This window comes from Oncorhynchus keta, chromosome 32, assembly GCF_023373465.1.
Source record: "Oncorhynchus keta strain PuntledgeMale-10-30-2019 chromosome 32, Oket_V2, whole genome shotgun sequence".
NCBI classification, from domain to species: domain Eukaryota; kingdom Metazoa; phylum Chordata; class Actinopteri; order Salmoniformes; family Salmonidae; genus Oncorhynchus; species Oncorhynchus keta.
Genome location: NC_068452.1, coordinates 2,606,226 through 2,632,434, shown reverse-complemented (window position 1 = coordinate 2,632,434; position 26,209 = coordinate 2,606,226). Strand labels below are relative to the sequence as shown.

At 43.1% G+C, this 26,209-nt stretch overlaps 1 protein-coding gene across 2 annotated transcripts; it reads left to right on the top strand.

Annotated features, from left to right (window-relative positions):
- LOC118371628 (phosphoinositide 3-kinase regulatory subunit 5-like) lies at window positions 1-26,209 on the top strand. 2 transcript variants are annotated; one of them, XM_052490322.1, is made up of 20 exons: window positions 1-236; window positions 8,551-8,703; window positions 9,043-9,112; window positions 10,868-10,980; window positions 11,910-12,025; window positions 12,279-12,347; window positions 12,443-12,581; window positions 17,679-17,748; window positions 18,098-18,272; window positions 18,474-18,642; window positions 18,755-18,823; window positions 18,998-19,887; window positions 20,402-20,527; window positions 20,627-20,758; window positions 21,029-21,122; window positions 21,497-21,573; window positions 21,710-21,803; window positions 21,984-22,069; window positions 23,359-23,474; window positions 23,985-26,209. In XM_052490322.1, the coding sequence occupies exons 3-20, from the start codon at window positions 9,087-9,089 to the stop codon at window positions 24,130-24,132; spliced, it is 2,709 nt and encodes a 902-aa protein (XP_052346282.1). In that variant the 5' UTR covers window positions 1-236; window positions 8,551-8,703; window positions 9,043-9,086; the 3' UTR covers window positions 24,133-26,209. The 2 variants fall into 2 exon arrangements, with proteins under 2 accessions (XP_052346282.1, XP_052346283.1); XM_052490323.1 differs by lacking the exons at window positions 8,551-8,703; window positions 9,043-9,112.

Sequence of the window (26,209 nt, the reverse complement as noted above, 5' to 3'; positions counted from 1 at the left end):
GCGTGTGCAGGGTCTATATCTCCACTACTACTACTGCGGCTACTGTGACTGGTGGTAATCTACAGCTGTTGTTCCTCTGGAGCCATACACAGCACTAGTGAAGGATGTGGCTCATCTGTGTTCCCCCTCTTCTCTCTTTTGAATGAATGGCAGTGGGATTGGAGTCATTGGACCTGAGGGGCTTTCACACAAACTAACACCAAAAGGCTATGGATGTTACTGAACGATAACAGCAGGTAAGCCGTGTGGAGGACTAGTGGGCTTGTCTCCTAAAGGGGATCTGGTGTGGAGGACTAGTGGGCTTGTCTCCTAAAGGGGATCTGGTGTGGAGGACTAGTGGGCTGTCTGTGGTTGTAAGCCTACCAGGCTATTGTCTTTTCACAATGGATGAGCATGCTTTTGTGGCACAGTCGATGGTGCACTGGGCTTCGGGCCAGAAGGTTGAGGGTTAAGGGGGAATTTGGTAGAGGGGATAGCCCCGACTTGGACTTAAACCCGAGTCGAGCAACTGCCAAGAGGTCCAAACTCACCCACGCTAAATTACTGGAGCCTAAATCTAGTATAATAGACAATAGAGCCGTTTCAGAAATATAACATCTGGACAATTTGTGAAGTACTCATCAAGTGTCTATGACTCCAGACATTTAAAATTATATTATATTCAAATTAAGGATATGAGTATGAGTTAGTATTGTCAATTGTCTTCATCTGTGGATGATGCCTTATTGTTGAAAATCTCTAGTTGCCATTGCGCCCACAACTGCAAACTGAGAAAATACTGGTTCCATACATCTGAGAAGGGAACATTTGTGCACTAATCCTGGGACTAGACTAGACAATCGAATAAAGATAGTCAATGCCCAAGCGTCATAGCATTGCTTCAATGCTTGTGTTTCTGAGTTTGTGCCTGGCGGGTTGGTCCAGGGGTGTAAGAAAAGGGTATTGAGGCAATATTATAGGGCTCCCGAGTGGCGCAGCGGTCGAAGGCACTGCATCTCAGTGCTAGAGGCATCCCTACAGACCCTGGTTTGATTCCAGGCTGTATCACAACAGGCCATGATTGGGAGTCCTATAAGGCGGTGCACAATTGGCCCCGTGTCGTCCGGGTTAGAGTTTGGCCGTGGTAGGCCGTCATTGTAAATAAGAATTTGTTCTTAACTGACTTGCCCAGTTAAATAAAGTTTAAATAAAATAAATAAATTGTAATAAGGATAGTTAATAAAGTTCTGGTGATGGGGTATTCTGGTTAGTTGAGGTAGTTATCCATTAAACTGATAGTAATTTTCCTTACAAATTCCACAAATGGATCAATTAAAATGTGGTGACTATCAGAAACAACACCTGCAAACCCAACTGGGCTTATGAAACTGTTTATGAGTTTGTGGTAGATGCTGTTACACTGATGGGAAAGGCTGTCAAAATGATGTCACTGACACACAAGGAAGGTAACTTGCAGACCCCCACCAAGCAGCATTTTGGGAACTTATTTTTAGACAGCCTGTGATTGTACTGTAACTTCTAATACACAATAGGTAGTATGTGTTGGTTGCATGGATACAGTATGCATGCAAACAGTTATTGTATATACACCATTTAGCAGATGCTTTTATCCAAATCGACTTAGTCGAGCACGCATACATTCTTCATGCAAATTTTTACGGTAATCGAACCTTCAATCCTGGCATTGCAAACGCCGTGATCTACCAACCAAGCCACAGAGGACAACAGTTATAATACTCTAATACCCCACCTGTCACTTACAGTAGAACTGTGTGTTGATTGACGCACCACTTACAGTAATCTGAAGGTATAGAGTGCATTCGCAAAGTATTCAGACCCCTTGACTTTTTCCATATTTTGTTACGTTACAGCCTTATTCTAAAGTTGTTTTTCCCCTCATCAATCTCCACACCAATACCCCATAATGACAAAGCAAAAACAGGTTTATATATTTTTGTGCAAATTTATGAAAATAAAAAACTGATATTACATTTCTATAAGTATTCAGACCTTTTACTCAGTACTTTGTTGAAGCACCTTTGGCAGTGATTACAGCCTTGAGTCTTCTTGGGTATGATGCTGCAAGCTTGGCACACCTGTATTTTTGGAGTTTCTCACAGTCTCCTCTGCAGATCCTCTCAAGCTCTGTCGGGTTGGATGGGGAGAGTTGCTGCACAGTAATTTTCAGGTCTCTCCAGAGATGTTCGATCGGATTCAAGTCTGGGCTCTGGCTGGGACACTCAACGACATTGAGACTTGTCCCGAAGCTACTCCTGCGTTGTCTTGGCTGTGTGCTTAGGGTCGTTGTCCTGTTGGAAGGTGAAACTTCGCCCCAGTGTGATGTCTCGAGCGCTCTGGAGCAGGTTTTCATAAAGGATCTCTGTACCTTGCTTCGTTAATTTTTTCCTCAACCCTGACTAGTCTCCCAGTCCCTGCAGCTGAAAAACATCCCCACAGCATGATGCTGCCACCACCATGCTTCACTGTATGGATGGTGCCAGGTTTCCTCCAGACGTGAAGCTTGGCATTCAGGCCAAAGAGTTTAATCTTGGTTTCGTCAGACCAGAGAATCTTGTTTCTCAAGGTCTGAGAGTCCTTTCGGTGCCTTTTGGCAAACTTCAAGCGGGCTGTAATGTGCCTTTTACTGAGGAGTGGCTTCTATCTGGTCACTCTACAATAACACCTGATTGGTGGAGGGTTGCAGAGATGGTTGTCCTTTTAGAAAGTTCTCCCGTCTCCACAGAGGAACTCTGGAGTTCGGTCGGAGTGACCGTCGGGGTCTTGGTCCCCTCTCTGACAAATTGCTGAATTTGGCCGGGAGGCCAGCTCTAGGAAGAGTCCTGGTGGTTCCAAACTTCTTCCATTTAAGAATGATGGAGGCCACCATGTTCTTGGGGACCTTCAATGCATTCTGTTTTTTATTTTTAATACATTTGCAAAATTAGAAAAACAATTTTCGCTTTGTCAATATGGGTTTTTTGTGTGTAGATTGATGAGAAAAATATGCATTTAATCAATTTTAGATTAAGGCTGTAATGTAACGGTCTGAATACTTTCCGAGTGCACTCGGTGGGTAAGTGGAATTCTGTCACAGTCAAGCATATTTCTACTCAGTGTTTTCTTCAAAGATGAGTAAAATTTTGAGAAATGGCCTCTGCAGCTGGGTGTTGCAGTTTTTCAAAGAATTATTATAATATCACACAAGGAACTACTTAATCCATATCGCAATCATCAGTGTGGATTCACAGTTTTTTTGGCAAAGGCAGAATGAAACAGAATCATTTATTTCATATCTCCAAATGCACTTTCTAATAATCTGCTCTTGATGTGCGAGTGTGTTTCCGGTTTAGGTTTCAGTCTTATTGTGAGCACTGAGGATATTTCTAACACTAGCAAACTGTTAACCAAAGTCATTTAGCAGACGCTATTACTCAGAGAACCTACAGGAGCAATTATGGTTAAGTGCCATGCTCAAGGGCACATCAACCAATTTTTTTCCCCCACCTAGTCAGTTCGGGGATTTGAACCACAAACCTTTTGGTTACTGCCTCAACACTCTTAACCGCTAGGCTACCTGGCGCTCTTCAGCATGCGATTGGAAGTCGCCTACATCCCTATATCTATCTCCAAGCACAAGTGAAAGTGGCAACACCCATTTTTAGCAGACAAGATCGTTTGGTTAGCACTCACATCAAAACGCCATGCAGTACGGTCTGCACAACCTCTCTTCCTGTTTACCTCCTTACCAGTCCTATCTATCTCCAAAATCTACGTTTTTCTACACACACTTTCTACACACAACTTTCCACAAGATGTACACCTCACTCACCCAGGGTTACGTTCAGTAGGCAAACGTGGAACGTTGCAGATAGAAATGTAGTGAATCGAGCTGACATGATTCCTTATTCTATATGTCAGAGAGGCGTGTTCGTTTGACATATTTTGTTCAACATATTTCTATCGGAATGTCACCTGAACACGCCCCCAGGTCTTCCACATTGCATATACTATATCTACATTGCACATTATACAGTAAAGCATGGATTAGAGCAGTCACATATTATACACCTGACTGATTTGCCTTATTTACATATAATGTGCTCATGATATTTTAACTGCCAGTTTAGTTATAAATGTGAATATATATATACAGTATACAACACAGTGTGGAGGTTTGGTAGTCATGTCTTATATCAAACCTGGCTCGTAGTTCATAATGCATTTCAGACCATATTTGCATAATTGTCCACTCCCTCATATAATATCTTTACTGGGGACGTGAGGATCAAAGTCTGTGTATAATGACACTGTTGTTCTAACTCTCATTCACCTTGTGGATCTGTTATCACTTGTCTAAATGTGTGCTGAATCAAATCATAAAATATGTTTAGGGTGTACACTAAGGACCTCACAGCAGACTGTAATGCGTAAAAAATATTTTTCGTCAGATTCAGTTGAAGTCGGAAGTTTACATACACCTTAACCAAATACATTTAAACTCAGTTTTTCCACAATTCCTGACATTTAATCCCAGTAAAAATTCCCTGTCTTAGGTCATTTAGAATCACCACTTTATTTTAAGAATGTGAAATGTCAGAATAATAGTAGAGAGAATGATTTATTTCAGATTGTATTTTTTTCATCACATTCCCAGTGGGTCAGAAGTTTACATACACTCAATTAGTATTTGGTAGCATTGCCTTTAAATGGTTTAACTTGGGTCAAATGTTTCAGTAGCCTCTCACAAGCTTCCCACAATAAGTTGGGTGAATTTTGGCCCATTCCTCCTGACAGAGCTGTGTAACAGTCAGGTTTGTAGGCCTCCTTGCTCTCATACACTTTTTCAGTTCTGCCCACAAATTTTTGTTAGGATTGAGGTCAGGACATTGTGATGACCACTTCAATACCTTGACTTTGTTGTCCTTAAGCCATTTTGCCACAACTTTGGAAGTATGCTTGGGATCATTGTCCATTTGAAAGACCCATTTACAATCAAGCTTTAACTTCCTGACTAATGTTGCTTCAATATATCCACATAATTTTCCTCCCTCATGAAGCCATCTATTTTGTGAAATACACAAGTCCCTCCTGCAGTAAAGCACCCCCACAACATGATGCTGCCACCCACGTGCTTCACGGTTAGGATGGTGTTCTTCGGCTTGCAAGCCTCCCCCTTTTTCTTCCAAACATAACGATGGTTATTACGGCCAAACAGTTCTATTTTTGTTTCATCAGACCAGAGGACATTTCTCCAAAAAGTACGATCTTTGTCCCCATGTGCAGTTGCAACCCGTAGTCTGGCTTTTTTATGGCGGTTTTGCAGCAGTGGCTTCTTCCTTGCTGAGCGGCCTTTCAGGTTACGTCTATATAGGACTCGTTTTACTGTGGATATAGATACTTTTTTACCTGTTTCCTCCAGCATCTTCACAAGGTCCTTTGCTGTTGTTCTCAGATTGTTTAGCACTTTTCGCACCAAAAGACGTTCATCTCCCAGAGACAGAGCGTGACTCCTTCCTGAGCGGTAGGATGGCTGCGTGTGTTTACACTTGCGTACTATTGTTTGCACAGATGAACATGGTACCTTCAGGCATTTGGAAATTGCTCCCAAGGATGAACCAGACTTGTGGAGGTCTACAATTATTTTGTAGACCTCCACATATTATTCTGAGGTCTTGGCTGATTTCTTTTGATTTTCCCATGATGTCAAGCAAAGAGGCACTGAGTTTGAAGGTTGGCCTTGAAATGCATCCACAGGTACCCCTCCAATTGACTCAAATTATGTCAATTAGCCTATCAGAAGCTTCTAAAGCCATGACATAATTTTATGGAATTTTCCAAGCTGTTTAAAGGCAGTCAACTTAGTGTATGTAAACTTCTGAGTCACTGGAATTGTGATGCAGTGAAATAATCTGGCTGTAAACAATTGTTGGAAAAATGACTTGTGTCATGCACAAAGTAGATGTCCTAACCGACTTGCCAAAACTATAGTTTGTTAACAAGAAATGTGTTGAGTGGTTGAAAAACGAGTTTAATGACTCCAACCTTTGTGTATGTAAACTTCCGACTTCAACTGTAAGTGTTCAGTAACTGCAGATGTGGCCGCTTCTATACTTCCACCATAAAGCCTAATGGACTTTACCATCATTGATACCCCGCCACTGCATCCCACTGTACCTGGTTGGGCCTGTACGTGCGAAAGACACCCGCTGGCCGGTAGTTGCATTGAACAAAAGAGGAAACAATTTACAGCAGAGCATTATCGTGTTATTGTTCAACTTTTGTTTTCGAGGCTGGTGCTCATGCAGTGGTCCGGTTGAGAGAAACAACGGAGGGTAAGGTGATACGAGGAGAGGAGGGGGCCATCAGTGTTTTAAACCCAACAGAGGAAGATTGGATGGGGATATGGGACTATCAATTAAAGTACAATGAGACCCCCATCCACCACCTCCTACCTTGTCTGTGGGAGTCTATCTGAGAGGCTGATCACACCACAACAATGGACAGGCACCTGCTTCCCTTCCAGAGCTGGGGAGCTATTTTCCTGTTTGGAAGCTGTTGGAAATGTGATCAGCCTGGGCAAAAGGAAGAGGAAAGGAAAGATGTGAAGAAGAAAGAGTCTCACACTGTGTCTCAGGGTAGAGCATTGTAGAGGCAGAGAAGAAAGCGGGCTAACCTGGTTGGCAGATCTGTTGCTCGTTGTCATGGCTATTACACTGTTTTTGAAAGGAGGGTACCATAGAATTACACATAGTCATTTAATAAGATCTCTATGGAGGGTACAGGCAGAGTGGAAGGCTACCCTGGTTGCCAGATCTGCTTGGCTAAAGCATACACAGATCTGGCAACCCGGCGAGCGGCAAGCTGAAGATCTTGTTGCTGTTGACTTGAGATTACTTGAGGGCCTTCGTCATGCCACATCTGCAGCTGTGTGCAAGGGTGCCCCACCAGGATTGAGTCCCATTCAGGCTTGACCTATACATCTGCTGACAATAAGAATAAATAGTCAGGTTATGTTCGGTCAGGCGCAGTATGACTTAGTTGTTGGCTTGATCGTGGCACTCCAATCCACAAAGTATTTTGGTTTAAACTGGGAGCCAGTTGTTCGTATTGATCAGTTGATCTAACTGATCCTAATTGATTAATTGGATGAGATTGGATGTGTCATGCCAGCACCTTGGGCTGAAATCAGGGATTAGTGGAAAACCTGCAGATGCTACACTCTTAGGAAAAAAAGGGTTCCCAAAGGCTTCTCCGGCTGTCCCCATAGGAGAACCCTTTTTGGAACCAGATAGAACCCTTTTTGGTTACATGTATGTAGGGCTCTAGATGGAACCCAAAAGGATTCTACCAGGAACCCAAAAGGGTTCTTCAAAGGGCTCTCCCATGGGGACAGCCGAAGAAACATTTTTAGGTTCTATATAGCACCTTTTATTCTAAGAGTGTATGGTACTCCAAAATGATATGTGATGTGAAGGAGAAAGGAGAGACTGGGGACATGGCACCTAGAGACAGACATGTGACTTTTAGTCAGCTTTCCTTGTTAACCTCTGTTGCAACAGCTGAAAATGAGGAAGTGACCTTGTTGACGTTTAAGGACATTCATACATCCTCTTATGAAAACCCACAGTTTCATATATGGTCAATAGTTGCCATGTAAACAGAATGATTCAATACCCGAATATAATTTTTCTAGAACAGCCTGTTAATCTATGCTATTGTTACATTGACAGTCACTGACAGTCACTGATGTTTAGAAAATGTTGGTATTACTTTGTTTGACTTAATTACACATTCATGAGCCATACTTAATGCATTCATACCACTACATAATCAGTTAAATAAATTCATAACCTACAGTCAGCCATTATATGGCAGTGGATGACTCACTCTGAATGTCCTACTGTAAATGAGATCATAAGAGTTGCTTTATTACACCCAGAGTCAACATCTGACCCGAGACTGGATACAACCATCAGAACTTATATGACTTATTAGTTCCTTCCCATTCCACCTGGCCGGTGTCCAACACAGTATAGTTCCACAATGACCGGTGGGTAATTTACCGGTTAGTATCAAACAGTAACTTTCCTACACCTGCTGACCGTGCCGCTCGTAACACGTCTTGCCTGATCTCAGACCTGTTTGTGTTGTTCTGTCAAATCCTATGGTCATTGTCAAGCCAAACAATGGCAAGACAGACCAAACAGATCTCAGACCAGGCTATAACACTTCTGGGGATACAATACACCTTTTAGCGTGGGCGACGGGGGCTGAGAACAAGGCTGTATGGGAGTGTCGTTTATGTGGCTTCTATTGTTATTGTCAGGGTTCACCATATTGTTGTTAACAGTAGTGGTGCTGGAAAATAATGGTTGAATTACTCTGACCCCCCTGGCCTTTGTTCACATGCTCTTCCTCTCGTGGTTCCTTAGGGGCCTTAAATGGCGGGGGCGCCCCGCCGGTTAGCTTCTGGAGCCGGGGGTAACCCTAGATTTCCCCATCCGTCTGACTCTCTGCTCTCTGGCCCCGCTGTGTTTGTGTGTGTCACAGGAGGCTGCTGAGGGAAGGACAGCTCATATTAATCGCCAGGATGGAGCGAATGGAATGGCATGGAAACCATGGAAACCATGTGTTTGGTGTATTTGATGCCGTGCCACTGATTCTGCTCCAGCCATTACCACGAGCCCGTCCTCCCTCACTAAGGTGCCACCAACCTCCTGTGGTATTTGTCTGTTTCTTTGTGTATGTGTGGCCACCCAGGCTCATATCTGTACACAATGACCGTTTCCTGTCCTTTGGTCAATACTGTGAAAAGTCCCCCACAAGACCTAAAAATATGGAGACTTCTCGTTGTGACCATTTATATCATTGCCTCGCTCAACAGCAGCTGAATGAGAAAGTTTGGCTTCGTCTAACCCGTGGCCCCTGTAACGTGACTTTAAAAAAGTCGGTTCCCAGGACCCAAATGAAACCTGCTCCTGGTTATAAAATGCTTTGAATGAGGTAGTGCTTGTTTTGACTTAGTCTATTTTTATGTTTCAGCTTTATCTCTGTATCAACATAAGGCCAGTGAGGAACACTCATAGATGAGCCTTGGTTGGTCAGAATCAGGGTAAGTTCCCTCAGAGCAGGTGTCTGGTGGGTTTTTCATTCACCGTACGTTGGTGAGATATTACCGCTAATCACCATGGCGATCACTCCTCTGACCTTTTGTGCATTTGTGTGAGCCACTCATAGGCACAGATTCATATGCAGCGCGGTGCTATCTGGCACACATTATCAGTCACATGTGGGATTTATAGGGGATTTCTCTGTCTCGATGGGGAGTTTTTGAGCCTGTTATTGGATACAAACACTAGTTGGTGGGAGGGATTGAAGTGTCTTGTCTTATGAAAAACGTTTGTTTCCACTCAACAAAGGAAGCTGCACTGTCCACGTCGGAAACCCCAACCCTGGGCTCTATAACCCATGGTAAAGTTCCCCAGTGGGGCAAGGGAGGACAATACGTGGTGCGGCTGCTGCCTAATTCAGTACCTTTTGGATATGTCCCTATATTGGAATCTTAGAATGTGTACAGTCAATTCATACACTAGAAGCCTGGTCCCAGATCTGTTTGTGCTCTTGCCAACTTCTGCCGCTCTCACCGTCAGGACAAAGGTATGGCAATGAGTGATACGAAGTTGGCAGGATAGCGTTAATAGATTGGCACGCGGGCTAATACAATAGCTGATTCTATTGTGAATGTCCAGTATCCTACATTACTGTAGCTGGTCAACAACACTTCAATGTCTTTGGCAGTCATTTTTACAGGACTTTCTTGAGACATCTGCAGCTTGTATCATTAAGTCTTGACCAAAAACAAAAAACGTCTGGCTGTTGATCAAATCAAATCAAATCAAATTTATTTATATAGCCCTTCGTACATCAGCTGATATCTCAAAGTGCTGTACAGAAACCCAGCCTAAAACCCCAAACAGCAAACAATGCAGGTGTAAAAGCACGGTGGCTAGGAAAAACTCCCTAGAAAGGCATTTCTGATCAATCTGCAGTCAAGATTGTTGTGAAAAGCAATTAGACATTTTAGTCAAATTACACAATTATTAACAAATTATTGCCAGTTATTATAGTATTAAACAGCAAATTCATCAGCCTGCAGTAGTTTTGAGGAGATAATGTACATTTATTAACGTGACTGTTATTGGACCTTATTACGTTGATGCAGAGACTGGATTACAGAAACATGAAACTCCTGTGATTGTGAGTGAAAGCAATGAAATTGCTTGTTATAAAACAACACCCTCACCCTGTCATGAATAACAGGAGATACAACACAATTATAACACGACTGAAACAAGGCCCAACCATAGAGCCTAACACCTGGGTCGAAACAGGCGTGAAACAGAAACATTTTGAAGCCGAAAAATGTGATGTTATTTTATAATATACCCGTTCATGTTCTCTGTTTCAAAACATGTTCAAATCGTTTGGTTTCTACTGAACATGCCCCTGTTGTGTGTCCTAATATCAGGAAGTCCCGTATCCTATTGTCTCTATGTGATTCCCAGTAACACAGATGAGGGCGATGCCTATGAAGGGCCATAGAAATATAACAAACTATAAGAAGGGAAGGAAGAGAGAATAACAGTTTGTTTTTCTTATCTCTCCATCCCCCTGAAATCTGTCTTGTGGCTTTTACACGGAACTCATGAGGGCATTCTCAAATGTCCCCTGCGAAGTATACCTAGACGCAAAACTGGACCTGTGTTTACTTCCTTGATCCGATAAGTCTAATATGCGTTTACGGAAAGAGAGGGATGAATGGAGAGAGGTGTGATGTTTATCTTCTTATCCCTCTCTTCTACTCCAGGCCGGGAGAAGACATGCAGCACACGTCGTGTACTGAGGACCGGATCCAGCATGCTCTGGACCGATGTCTGGATGGGCTCAGACCCAGCCCCACGGCGCCACAACCCTGGAACGGTAAGCCTCATCTGAGCTGAGCAGGGTCGGACATGGGCGGGTGTATTTCATCTCTTCGTTGGTGACTTAGTTTTCGTTCTCAGGGAATTTGATTCCCAGTGTATTTCATTTGAGACATACAGTCCTTTATTTCTTTAAGAAAGGCATAATATGGTTGTTCATGTGGAATGGAAATCAGGCCAGTTCACAGGCAGGCCTGTCACTGTTGCATGTAGCTCATGTCACAGTATTGATCCAAACTGCAGGAACATTTTCTAAGTGTGGTGTTACAGAAAGTCGACATGATATCAAATAGCATGAGACGTTTCAAGTGTCCAGCAACATGTTAAAACCCCTCCACAAGAAAATCATCAGTCATCAGTCAGACCACACTGGCAGTAAGTTGTTGTTCTTTCTCAACTTCTGAGCACCAGAACTGTTCGTTGTGACAGGTATATCTGAAGCCCAGTAGGTCTAGTGAGTCTGTTGTTGTTGAAAACTGTCAGAGAAGTGTTATTACGTGCTAGAGGAAGTATCAACGTTGACACTGGCTGTGGAGGAAGTTGTGCACACACACACACACACACACACACACACACACACACACACACACACACACACACACACACACACACACACAGAGACGTGGTGGCATAGACCGCAGTGCGCCTGGAAGCATGATGAGGTAGTGTGAGGGGGTAGGATCGGTTAGTATAGTAAAGCGTAGCAGCACCAACTGAGTCAGATATCATACACCTACACACTGTGGTTTTCTATATCACATTTTCAGGAGGTACCTTGTTGCCACATACTGTGTTGAAATGATGTTATTATTTTGTTTGAAGTACACTGTGTACCCTTCAGGGAAGCTATATGTTTTAGTTTCATAAACATGTTACTCAATGTGGCATGCTCCCTCTGATGTGATGTGACATGTGTGTGTGTTTCAGTCCTGATGTGCACGGCGGGCCAGTCGTTGAACCGCTGGAGTCTGGAGGAATTGGTGAAGAGAGACCCAGAGAACTTCCTCATCCTCCTGCAGCAGATCCTCAGGAAGACCCGAGAGGTGAGGGGTCACAGGTCATTACTGAAAGGGCAGAGGCTATCATAACTGCTCTACTTAGGATGCTGCTATGACCTAGATTCTTATGGTCACATGTCATGATGACCCCAAGCCTCTACAGGATGTAGGTGGGATTTTAGTCTGATCTACAGTATGTGATTAGGAGCAGTATGCCGTCTTGTGGTGGGAATTGAGAACTGAAACTGTAAAGTGTGGATACGTGAATTAACTTTTGGTTCTGGATATGTGTGTGCAGGTCCAGGATCAGTGTCAGTATGAGCTAGTGGCTCCCCTCGCTATCATGTTCTCCTCCACTCTGTTACAGGTAACGGTAATCAATCAATCAATCAATGAATTAATAAATCAAACATGAAAACCCCAACCTTAGTTACCTCTAACTAGGTGTTTTTCTGGTTGCAGACCCCCTTCTGTCCCCCTGCCACGGAGCTGCTGGAGGAGGCCTGTGAGGTGTTTGGCTGTTTCCTGACTTGGCCAGAGCCTTACTGCAGCGTGTGTAAAGGACTGCTCTCCACCTTACACCAGGAACTCAAGGCCCCAGGTAAACATGGAAAGACGTGTTGGTAGAGCTCAGTTGGTAGAGCATGGCGCTTGTAGCGCCAGGGTAGTGGGTTTGATTCCCGGGACCACCCATACGTAGAATGTATGCACACATGACTGTAAGTTGCTTTGGATAAAAGCATCTGCTAAATGGCATATATTATTATTACGTGGGCTACTCTAGGTTTTATATCTACCCCATACTTCTATGGGGGTTTTGAACTATTAATTTACTTCATTAGGTTGGCAGGGTAGCCTAGTGGTTAGAGTGTTGGACTAGTAAATGGAAGGTTGCAAGTTCAAACCCCTGAGCTGAAATCTGTCGTTCTGCCCCTGAACAGGCAGTTAACCCTCTGTTCCTAGGCTGTCATTGAAAATAAGGATTTGTTCTTAACTGACTTGCCTCGTTAAATAAATTGATGAGCATGATGTAGACTGTGAATTAATATGAGGTCAAAAATGGATATGTGTAAGACAGCCTTCCTTTTTCTGTGAGGCAACAAGTGCCTACGTCGACTTCTCTCCCAATGGTTCCACCCATAGTTGCTGAGGGCTGTAATCATTACGCCGATTCTGTTGCAAAACATTTTGCAATAAACTGTTTACTCCAAACACAGAAAACGCAAACAAGAGTTTCTATTGGACAAATTCAGATGGGTCCCTCCCCGTTTCATTTAGTTTGCTCTGATTGATTCCACTTGATTCTTAAACGTTAAACAGTTTCCATAATGAACACACCCCATGTCATGTACTGTGGCTCTGTCAACCATGATCAGTGACTGACCCCTAGTGACTCAAACAGATAATGCAGTGTAGATAAAACACAAATACAGTGAGTATCAGAAAGTATTCACACCCATTGAGTTGTCCCACATTTTTTGTATTTTTTATGAATGACACTTTGGATGGTGTATCAATACAGCCAGTCACTACAAAGATACAGGGATCCTTCCTAACACACTTTCCAGAGAGCAAGAAAACCGCTCAGGGATTTAACCACGAGGCCATTGGTGACTTTAAATCAGCTTAATGGCTGTGATAAGAGAAAACTGAGGATGGATCAACAGCATTATAGTTACTCCACCGAATTGACCGAGTGAAAAAAGGAAGCCTGTACAGAATATAAATCATACATCCTGTTTCCAGCAAGGCACTAAAGTAATACTGCAAAAATGTGGCAAAGCAATTCACTTTTTGCCCTGAATACAAAGTGTTATGTTTGGGGCAAATCCAATACAGCACATTACCAGGGTTGGGAGTAACGGATTATATATAGGTACTTGTAATCTGTTACATGTAAGGGATTACAAAAAACGGTAACTATAATCCGTGACGTTACTAGCAAAAATGTTGTAATCAGATTACAGATACTTTTAAAAAACTAGATGGTTACTTCGAGGATTACTTTTAAAATCAGAATGGATGTTTGCGGAAGAAAATATTTGACACTTCTCTGTTTGTTCAATGACATTCAAGTCAGCATTGAAAAAAGGGGCAAATTTAAGTTTGTTCAACCTGAGAAAGTCTGACCACAAGTCAGAGACACTATGATGACACACCAAATGTGTTTGATGGATCATAGGAAAAGAGCAGGAATAGGCTTTTGTAGGCTACAGTCCAACCAAACTGCTGTCGGCATCCAAAGATTATCCAACTTGAATAAAAGCTTGGAGGTCAGGATGCCAGCAGTGGTGGAGTCTACGGCGAAACGGGATATAATTCATTATTGATATCTACATAGCGCATTGATGTGAATCATGCTGCTGCTCTCATTTAGCTATTTGCGTCATACAGATTGTGGTTGTTGTGGATGGCTGTTCACAAATCTAAATGTGTATTTGAACCCAATAATGGTTGAATACAAGAAGTTTAAACTTCCTATCAATCATAGTTTTTGAAACCAGTGGACAGCCAGTGAAAAATGTGCTCTTGCAACAGCTGCATAGTGCGGATCCAAGCCTATGGAATCAAAGTGGGGATTTTATTGCTCAATCTAATTCATGCTGATAAAATAATTCCATAGGCCTAATGGACACATGCTCAAATTTGCAAAATGTTGATAGACATAGAGGCAATCTGAAGTTGCTACATCCATTTTTGGACTTAAATATAAACGTTTGGACACACCTACTCATTCAAGGGTTTTTCTTTATTTGTACTATTTTCTACTTTGTAGAATAATGGTGAAGACAGCAAAACTATGAAATAACACACAAGGAATCATGTACTAACCAAAAAAGTGATAAACCAATCAAAATATATTTTAGATTCTTCAAAGTAGCCACCCTTTGCCTTGATGACAGCTTTGCACACTCTTGGCAAAGCATGCCATTCCATGAGCGCAGCATTTATTTTTCAACTTGAATCAATGATCCCAATCAGTCCTCCATGACAACAAAATCATAAACAACAGGCTAATAAGTCTTTAGTTTTGGGGTCATAAAACTATTTGGCTAATCTGTACTTCCATATTTCTAAGTCCTATTCTTGAAGATCAAGGGGTATAACATTTATTGGAATGACTGGAATTCTGACAGGCTTTGTTTTTTAATGTAAAGATATAATTGAATCGTATTATATGTTGTAGAAAGCGATGGGGTAGAAGAAGAATCAACCCATAAAGTAACATTTAACATCCATATATTGCCAGCTATGTAAACTTTTTATTTTATTTATTTTTACCCCCTTTTTCATGGTATCCAATTGGTAGTTACAGTTTTGTCTCATCGCTGCAACTCCCGTGCGAACTCGGGAGTGGCGAAGGTCGAGAGCCATGCCTTCCTCCGAAACACAACCCAGCCAAGCCGCACTGCTTCTTGACACAGTGCCCGCTTAACCCGGAAGCCAGCCGCACCAATGTGTCGGAGGAAACACCATACACCTGGTGACCGTGTGAGCGTTGTCGTGGAAATTTCCTCTATTTACCAAATCATGGGAGCAAACCACACACACACGTCAGAGTTAGTTATAAAAGTCCATCTTTAATTATATGAACTCTATCACAATCCTGTGACTCTCAGATAAATTGTGTCTCTCAGTGAATTCTCTGACAATGCAACTTAGTTCCTTTAATAGCAAAGACACACATAGTCAGACAGCATAGACATAATTCATCGTTCAGCTTTGTCTCCTTTCCCAAACCCCAGAACCATAAACCAAATCCTCCATATCAACAGGCATATATCAAATTGTCATTTAGATACAACCCACTCTAAAAACAAACTCCTGGACAAACTCACAGAGAGGAGAATGAGGCTATAGGTTAAGATAAAAGCAACATTAGAGGGAGCATAGAATGATTCCAGACACTGCAACCCTCCTTTCCCCACTGGGAAAGGTAGGGAGTAAAAGATATGTTTACACATGATGACACTTTGACCTCTCCCCTCTCTGTGGCCCATGCAACTTAGTCCTGACATAGAACAGATAACTGCCAACCTCGCCACAGTATTATACAAAAATACCATTCTGATGAGAAGTAACTTACACACATTTGATGAATATTAAACATCTTACAAATGTTACCAACAAATTCTTATCCTTCCACGACAGCGTGCATTGCGCCTGGCCCACCACAGGAGTGGAGTGCGATGGTACAAGAACATTCTGGCCGGCCAAGCCCTCCCCTAACCCAGTCGACTCTGGGCCAATTGTGCCATGGGTCTCCCGGTCACGGCCAGCTGTGACAGAGCCTGGACCTCTAGTGGCACAGCTAGCACTGCGATGCAGTGCCTTAGACCTCTGTGCCACTTGGAAAGCCTAGCTATGTAAACTTTAACATTGACTTATCCTGTAATAGATGTTGTTCAATTGGTAACATAAATTTTTGTCTTCTTCTAATGTCTCTTAAGGGGAAAGTAATCTAAAAGTAATGGAATGTAATCAGATTACGTTACAGAGTTTGGGTAATACCAAAGTTACGTTACTGATTACAATTTTGGACGGGTAACTTGTAACGGAGTACATTTAGAAAGTAACCTACTCAACCCTGCACATTACTGAGTACTAGTCTCCATATTTTCAAGCATAGTGGTGGCTGCGTCTTGTTACGGGTATGCTTGTAATCGTTAAGGACTGGGGAGTTTTTCAGGATAAAAAGGAAACGGAATGGAGCTAAGAACAGGCAAAATCCTAGAGGAAAACCTGGTTGTCTGCTTTCCACCAGTCACTGGGAGATTAATTCACCTTTCAATAACCTAAAACACAAGGCCAAATCTACACTGGAGTTGTTTACCAAGAAGATAGTGAATGTTCCTGAGTGGCCGAGTTACAGTTATGACTTAAATCTACTTGAAAATATATGGCAAGACCTGAAAATGGTTTTCAAGCAATGATCAACAACCAATTTGACAGAGCTTGAAGAATTTTGTAAAGAATAATGGGCAAATGTTGCACAATCCAGGTGTGGAAAGTTCTTAGAGATTTACCCAGAAAGACTCACAGCTGTAACTGCTGCCAAAGGTGCTTCTACAAGTATTGACTCAGGGGTGTGAATACTTATGTAAATGAGATATTTCTGTATTTCAATTTCAATACATTAGCCAAAATAATCTGTTTTTAACTTTATCATTATGAGGTATTGTGTGTTGATGGGTAAGATTTTATTTTACAATTCAATTCCATTTTGAATTCGGCTGTAACGCCACTATATGTGGAATAAGTGAAGGCACTGTAGATATAACATAATCGGATTAACTTGATCACCTCAAATTGATCAAATTAGGTAAATTAATAATCAGGTTTAGGTAAACGTGTCTGCTCAAACATGTGCCATTGATAATGGAGAAGTGCTTGACGGTTCTGTGGTAGCCTGTGTGATACTTCAATTCACAAAAGAAAAAAAGCAGAACTATAACATCCTGTCAACTACCTGGAAGAGGATAATGACAGATCGAATAAAAAATAAGACTGAAATCTGAGAAAGTCACGTCAGGTACAGGCCAATGAATGAATGAATGAATGAATGAGCTTGCAGTGGTGTGAATGGGCATCACTATTTTGTGATGTTGTGAGATCAAATGATGATGTAATTGTGTGCAATACAATACTTTAGTGTGCAAAGAAAAATCAACTTATTCAGCATGTGTTCACTTCACAGGCATATCCTATCACAGACTGGTGAGAGAAGAGCAAGGCCTGGCCACCTCAAAACATCGCTCAAAAACAATGTAGGTTGTCAACAGTTTAACTGCTACGTTTTACGACACGCACGTCTGGAACTCCACTTCAGTTATTCGTTCTCCACACCCCTTCCCTGCCCAATATATCACTACTTCCTTTTCACTCTGTGGGGTTTTCTTCTGTTAGCGTTCCCCTTGTTCTGTTTCCCTGTAACTGGGTGTGTGTTTATATACACGACTTTGCATGTGTGCCGAGAGACAAAGGCATTTCTATCTTCCTGTTCTAGAATTCATGCAACAACGAAAAATAATAATCACTTTTTTTTTTTAGAGCGCAGACCTCCTATCACCCCTGTGTTTTCCACCATGTCAACCCTATGTCATCTCATCCCCATAGGACGGTTCTGTTGATGAACCCTAGTGAGGTGCCTCCTGAGTTCCTGTCTGTAGCAGACCAACTGAGTAGTATCCAACGGTCCCAGAGAGAGACGTATATCACCCTGATCAAACATGCCTACCAGGCTACCCTGGGCACCAAGTACACCCTGGCCAGCATCCACAAAGCCCTGCAGGTACTGGACGACGCAATATACCACTGGAGCGCTATAGAGATACCGATAGAAATTGTGATTTTAGCTAAGATTTTGTTAGTCTTGATGGATGTGTAATCTGTTAGTTTTTACCCATCATGGTCAAAATCAACGGTTAGTAGTTTGATAGTTTGTTAGTACCGATCTTCTGTACAGAAACACAACGTGACTTTCTCGCCACAGGTCAAGAGTCTAGAAGTGCTGGTGGAGATCTTCTCCGTGGTAACGGACGTCCTGGAGATGGCCGCTGCCATGGACGACCCGGCGAAAGGCCGTGATCATGTGACGCAGGGCCTGGAGGGGCTGAGGGAGAGGATGGGCGTCCCAGCGTCCGATGTCAGGAAGTCTGAGGGTGAGAGGGTGGAGCCTAACCAGTGTATTGATTTGTCATAATGAGGCAACTGGGAGAAAATGTCCATACAATGTGTGTAAATGTTGTTTCGTTGTATTTACTCTGTTTTTAGGAATGCTGCAAACGCTACCACTGCCCACAGCCAAGTGCTACATGTTTCACTGGGACAAGGACAACTTTGGTAAAGGACTTTGTTCTTCAGTCTCTCATGAAATGGCTTGTCATGGGATCCCCCTTGAGTCTGGTTCCTCTTTCCTTTCTGTTTGATGGTTTCAACTTGGATTGTGACAAATTAATTTGTTGACGGTCCTTTACAGTACATGCAACTGATAGACTGTGTCCTTGTGATTTTCAGACATCCTCAACACCATTCTGGAGAACGAGCATGACCTAACCGGCTTCCAGACCTCCAGTGGTCAGGGTGATGGTGAGGAGGGGGAGGAAGATGCAGAGTTCGACCTGGAGGAGGAAGAGGGAGAGAAGGAAGAGGGAGAGAAGGAGTTTGTGCGTAGACATGTCGGAGACAACGGCTGGAGCGTGGACCACCGAGCCTCCACCTTCTCCACCGTCTCCTCCCTCTCCACTGCCTCTAAAGACTCCATGTACTCCAACTTGTCCGAATCCTACACCCCCTCCATTCTCTCAGTCACTTCCGGCATCGACAGCGACTTCTACGAAGACCCAGAGGACGCCACCTCCAGCCCCTCCCCTTTGGAAAGGAGCCCATCATCCGGCAAGTCAACCAAAGCTTCGGCTCGTCGGAGCCAGCACTTCTCCCGTTTCTTCAAGACAAAGACACAGTCCCTGACCAGAGCCAAGAGCCTCGGCAGCCCAGATGCTACGGACTTTGTCCCTGTTCGTTCAAAGCGCTCCAACTCCCTCCCGCAGCAGGTGCACCTACGCAGCCCAGACTCTTTGTTCCAGACCCCCTGTACCCCCCAGGCCCTCAAGCATGTGTGCTTCCGCCGGAGGCCCATCCTGAGCAGTGACGAGGAGGGTAATAGTAATGCCACCACCCTGAGGGTGGTAGTGTTCGGGGCCGACCATGTGGCGGGCAAGGTGGCGAGGGCCTATAGTAATCTACGCCAGAGAGAGAACGTTTGCCCGAGCCTCAGCAGAGCCTTCCGGCTGCAGTTCTTCTTTGTGCCTGTGAAGAGGGACGGTGTTGTGAGGTGCCCCAGTCCCAGGTGCCCTAGCCCCGGAGGCCAGTCAGCTAGCCCACGGAGAGGAAGTACATCCTGTACAGTGAGTACAACTCTTATAGTATAGTGGCTCTTTTTAAGTGGCCCTATCAGGTTTATAGTATAGTGGATCTTTTTAAGTGGCCCTATCAGGTTTATAGTATAGTGGCTCTTTTTAAGTGGCCCTATCAGGTTTATAGTATAGTGGATCTTTTTAAGTGGCCCTATCAGGTTTATAGTATAGTGGATCTTTTTAAGTGGCCCTATCAGGTTTATAGCATAGTGGCTCTTTTTAAGTGGCCATATCAGGTTTATAGTATAGTGGCTCTTTTTAAGTGTCCCTATCAGGGTTGGGGTTAATTATATTTCAATTCAAGTCAATTGGGGAGATAATTGACATTTTATTTATAATATTAAGTTTTTTCAATTTATAAATTTAACTTCAATTCACTTCCTGATGAGATGGACCCAAACCATGTTAGTTTTTGGTGCACCATAAGAAACATCAGCTCTAAAGCATAACCTCAATTCTAGATAATGGGTTGATAGCTGTTTAGGCTGACATATTGTTCTTCTAGGAGCTCAACATTCTTGGCACAGAAGACAGCACTAACGACATAGCCCATTTCATTGGTATGCTGGACCCCTGGTACGAACGCAACACCTTGAGCCTGCTCAGTCTACCGGCCAACGTGGTGTGTCAAGTAAGACCACATTTTGTGTGACATATCAAATGATAAATATGATGAAAAAAATCATGTGTTGTCTCACCCACAGTCAATGGTGTTCACTGTGTCTTGCAGCAAACCTCGAAGATGGAGTCCGAGTTGTATGATAGTTCCTATGAGGATCGTCTGCCCATCCTGGCTGACCTGGTGTTGTACTACTGTCGCCATGCCACCAGGCCTGCACTGATGCAGCTCTACCAAGCTGAGGTGAGGCCTGGATTCTCTTTCTGTCTCTTTTTCTCTCTCTCTCTGTCTCTGTCTCTCTCTGTCTCTCTCTCTCTCTCTCTCTCTCTCTCTCTCTCTCTCTCTCTCTCTCTCTCTCTCTCTCTCTCTCTCTCTCTCTCTCTCTCTCTCTCTCTCTCTCTCTCTCTCTCTCTCTCTCTCTCTCACACACACACACACACCACACATCTCCTGCACTCAACCTTCCATGTTATAAATGTGTGTGTTGACTGCTTGATGTCCTTGGGGTTGTAGATGACGTTAGCTGGAGGCGAGAGGAGGACAGAGGTTTTCCTTCACTCCCTAGAGCTGGGCCACACCGCAGGGACACGAGCCATCAAGGCTATGGGTACGGACATCTGCCTCAGTCTCCTAGCAAACGGCCCATAATAAACAACAGGCAGTTCAGATGTTCCAATTAGAAAATATGCAGCCGGGAGTCCGAAGTCTGGGTGGATTATGGCTATGGGAACATCTGTTGTTTCAATCTATGATTCAGAGACTCAATTTGTCTCATTTGTTCCCCCATGTCGTTTCTTCAATGCTACATGACTGAATCTCTTCCATCGATTTTTTCTTTTTTAAAAACAAAGTGATACTAAATGTATAAATCATCATTCTTCGTATTCATCATCATCAATGATTGGTTATTCATCTTCAGCATCATGTTCAGCTCTATGGCTGTATCCTAATAGGAATGCTCTGTGTTTGTCCTTTTTGTAGGTGCCGCGAGCAAGAGGTTTGGGATCGATGGCGACCGGGAGGCAGTCCCTCTGATGTTAGAGGTGGTTTACAACAGGGTAAGATGGTGTTCAGCAGCTCTTCATCCTTCTAGAAACATACTGACCGTGTCAACTGCATAATGAATCATTATTATCTTTGCCTGATGCATCTCTGATGTATTTCTCTCTCTCTCTCCTTCTTTTTCTCTCTCAGGTGGTCATCAGTGGGAGAAGTCAATGGACGAAGAAAGACAAAGTGTGCACCTCCATCAACCTGACCAAAGCCTGCAAGAATCCAGAGGAACTAGGTGATATAACGACAGCAATAAAATAAACTACAGTAAAATAAAGTTCTGGGTTCATTCATGAATTGGACATTTTTTGGGCTCACGCTTTTTAGAAAGCAGCCAAATCAGTTGTAGGTTTGAAAGTTTGTTTCGTCAACGCAGACATCCTGTTTTGATCCCTTCCTTCCCCCACGGTTTCAGATTCAAAGATGGAGTGCTTGCAGTTGACAATGACAGAAGTACTGAAAAGGCAGAACTCAAACAAATCTAAGAAAGGCTACAATCAGGTGAGCAGGATGTTGTCAGATCGAGTCGGTGCGACTTGCGTACATCAACAACTTCACATAAACCGCCGTGCTCTTTAAAGACTCCATAAAGAGGTCTGTAGCAACATCTCTCGTACCCCGAGAACGAGATTCTTTCTAGATCAACCTGATAGGAAACCCGATGTACACTTTCACAGACACGTCGCAGTTTCTACTTTAACAGAACACGACTTTCACTTGAGGTCTTTTTGTTGTTGTTATTGTCCAACCCTTTTCCTGTTCACTGGATCTTACATTAATGTGACACACTGCATCCTGTTCACTGGATCTTACATTAATGTGACACACTGCATCCTGTTCACTGGATCTTACATTAATGTGACATACTGCATCCTGTTCACTGGATCTTACATTAATGTGACACACTGCATCCTGTTCACTGGATCTTACATTAATGTGACACACTGCATCCTGTTCACTGGATCTTACATTAATGTGACATACTGCATCCTGTTCACTGGATCTTACATTAATGTGACACACTGCATCCTGTTCACTGGATCTTACATTAATGTGACACACTGCATCCTGTTCACTGGATCTTACATTAATGTGACACACTGCATCCTGTTCACTGGATCTTACATTAATGTGACACACTGCATCCTGTTCACTGGATCTTACATTAATGTGACACACTGCATCCTGTTCACTGGATCTTACATTAATGTGACACACTGCATCCTGTTCACTGGATCTTACATTAATGTGACACACTGCATCCTGTTCACTGGATCTTACATTAATGTGACACACTGCATCCTGTTCACTGGATCTTACATTAATGTGACACACTGCATCCTGTTCACTGGATCTTACATTAATGTGACATACTGCATCCTGTTCACTGGATCTTACATTAATGTGACACACTGCATCCTGTTCACTGGATCTTACATTAATGTGACACACTGCATCCTGTTCACTGGATCTTACATTAATGTGACACACTGCATCCTGTTCACTGGATCTTACATTAATGTGACACACTGCATCCTGTTGCTCAGGCAAATACAACATTAATGTGACACACTGCATCCTGTTGCTCAGGCAAATACAGCATTAATGCCACTAATGAATGCTTTTCTACATGTCGTTAGGGCTGGTCTCACAAACACAGATTAAGCCTAGTCCTGAACGCTTTCACTGGAGATTATCCTTTGATCGTGTTTTTGATCCAGGACTGTGCTTAGTCTTGGAGTCCCATAATATACTTGTATTGCTTCTAATGGCCAGTTTCTACTTGACAGCAACTGAGTGTTACTGAGGTGAAGGTGGACAAGGTGCAGGTCAGTGGGACTGGTAACACCACCTTCGCTGTGTGTCTGGACCAGGATGAGAAGAAGATCTTCCAGGGTGTCACCAGGTACAGGAATACACACACACACACACACACACACACACACACACACACACACACACACACACACACGCACAGTCACAGTCACAGTCTTATACAACTAACCTTGTGGTCCCATTCAAAATCTATTTTCCCTAACCCCTAAACCTAACCTGTACCCTAAACCTAACCCTAGCTCCTAATCCTAAAACTAACCCTAGCTCCTAACCCTAAACCCCCTAGAAACTAGAAATAGCATTTGACCATTTTGGGGACCAACAAAATGTCCCCAGTTGGTCACATTTTTGTTTTACAATTCTTAGTTAAACACATCCACACAGTCTCCACAAGTAAAGTTAAACACACACACACACACACACACACACACACACACACACACACACACACACACACACACACACACACACACACACACACACACACACACACACACACACACACACACACACACACACACACACACACACACACACACTCTGACCACAGTGTCTCTTTCCCTCCCTCCTTCTCTCCCAGGTGTGAGGTGTCTGTATGCTACAAGCCTGACAGTTCTACAGACTGGAGGTTAGACCAGGGTCTGTCCGCCCAGATCCAGCCTCTCCACCCCACCTTCTGCTCCCTCCTCTGCCTGCCCATAGCCACCTTCAGCGGGGCACAGCCCTGAGAGGGGAAGACCAGCCTGCCCATAGCCACCTTCAGCGGGGCACAGCCCTGAGAGGGGAAGACCAGCCTGCCCATAGCCACCTTCAGCGGGGCACAGCCCTGAGAGGGGAAGACCAGCCTTAAAAATATATATATACTTTATGTATTTATGACACTTTTTTTTTACCAGACAGCTGGTAACAGAGGGGGAGTAAGTGGAGATGAAAAGCCTTGAGTCTGTGGACCAGACTAAAATTAATGGAAGTGACTATTTTTGGAGCCAAGGGATATTATGGCTGCTGGATGGTTCAGCGAACCATCCTCCTGTGATGACTAACATTGCCTGAGGCCTACAGACCTCCGTTGGGCTAACACAGTCTTGTGACATTCAGGAGACTGGGGTTCAATACCCAGTTGCTAAAATGGACACTATAGATTATGTAAATGATGTACATTTGTATACTATCTATTTCTTCCCTCAAAATAACTTCAACATTACACTGTAGCTACCCTGGTATTGGTGCAAGGTATTTGGAAGCACTGAAGTCCTCTCTTCCTGCACTGTAATGAGCAACGGTTTCCTGAAGTGGGACATTTCTGAAATATCACAGTGACTTCTTTAGACCAGCAGGGGAGTCCATTGTGTTCACTTTCCCACACGAGAGCAACGTATGTCAGGATAATGAGGTAGAAAAGGTAGCCTTTCTCAGGACTCCACAGACTCACCCAAAAGCAATTATGTTCAATGTTGTTTTTACATTTGAATGTATACATTTGACATTGTATTAAATAATCCCATTTTTGACATTCCATTGTACATAATATAAGATGTATCATACTAGTAGTAGCACACTGTAATGTTTATTTGACACTGTATTTGACAAAACATAAGATATATTTGGTTTATTTAGCTGATACCGATGACCGCAGGAAAGGACATAGATATTCCAGGATAGATTGACCTGGTGTCATAGACCAGTCTATGGTGCTACAGAATATACTCATCCAGTCCTTTTGTTAATCAGTTGTCTAATTTATTGCTGTCTACAGCTTTGCACTGGCGGAAATGGATACGGTCACAGTAATCAATCATACAGCAGAATAGAATGCACAGTAAAAATGCTTTAAAAAAAGGGTGAGGTTGGTATGTTAGACATCTTTGTGTTTAAATGGGTAGGACTCTGGGTTTATCCTGACTGTGACCTAACCAGTTTCCCTATGATGTCAGGAAAACACAGCAGACTAGTAATTACACATGCATACCGAGTGTACAAAACATTAAGAACACATTCCTGATATTGAGTTACACCCTCTTTTGCCCTCGCAACAGCCTCAGTCCATCAGGACATGGACTCTACAAGGTGTCGAAAGCCCTTCCACAGGGATGCTGGCCCACGTTGACTCCAATGCTTCCCACAGTTGTCAAGTTGGCTGGATGTCCTTGGGTGGTGGACCATTCTTGATACACACGGGAAACTGTTGAGTGTGAAAACCCCATCAGCGTTGCAGTTCTTGACACATGCAAACCGGCACCTTCTATCCTACCCTGTTCAAAGGCACTTAAATATTTTGTCTTGCCCATCGCCTGAATGGCACACAAACAAATAAAATCATTTAACCTGTCGTCTCCCCTTCCTCTACACTGATTTTGAAGTGGATTTAACAAGTGACATCAATAAGTGATCATGGCTTTCACCTGGATTCAAATCAAGTCAAACTTTATTTCTCACATGTGCCGAATACAACAAGTGTAGCCCTTACTGTGAAATGCTTACTTACAAGCCCTTAACCAACAGTGCAGTCTACAGTATGTCATGGAAAAAGCAGGTATTCCTAAAGTTTTGTACATTCAGTGTATAATTGCTATAAGGTTAACTTCAACAGACAGATGTAAAATCAACAGAAATGAAAGGTACTGTACATGTAACAAGATAAAACAAAATGGTGTTGTCTGGCACTTCTGTTCTCTCCATATGGTACCAATTTTGATGTTAGTCTTTATTTTGTGTCTTATCAATGTCAAATCAGTGTTCTATGAATTGTTTGTGTAGTATGACAAATCCTACAAGAAATAAATAATGATGATGAAATAAGATAAA

Coding starts and splice junctions, on each gene's coding strand:
- LOC118371628 (XM_052490322.1), top strand. CDS start 9,087: ATGAGCCTTGGTTGGTCAGAATCAGG. Junction 17,749..18,097: donor AAACATCGCTCAAAAACAAT/GTAGGTTGTCAA, acceptor TCATCCCCATAG/GACGGTTCTGTTGATGAACC. Junction 18,273..18,473: donor GCATCCACAAAGCCCTGCAG/GTACTGGACGAC, acceptor TTCTCGCCACAG/GTCAAGAGTCTAGAAGTGCT.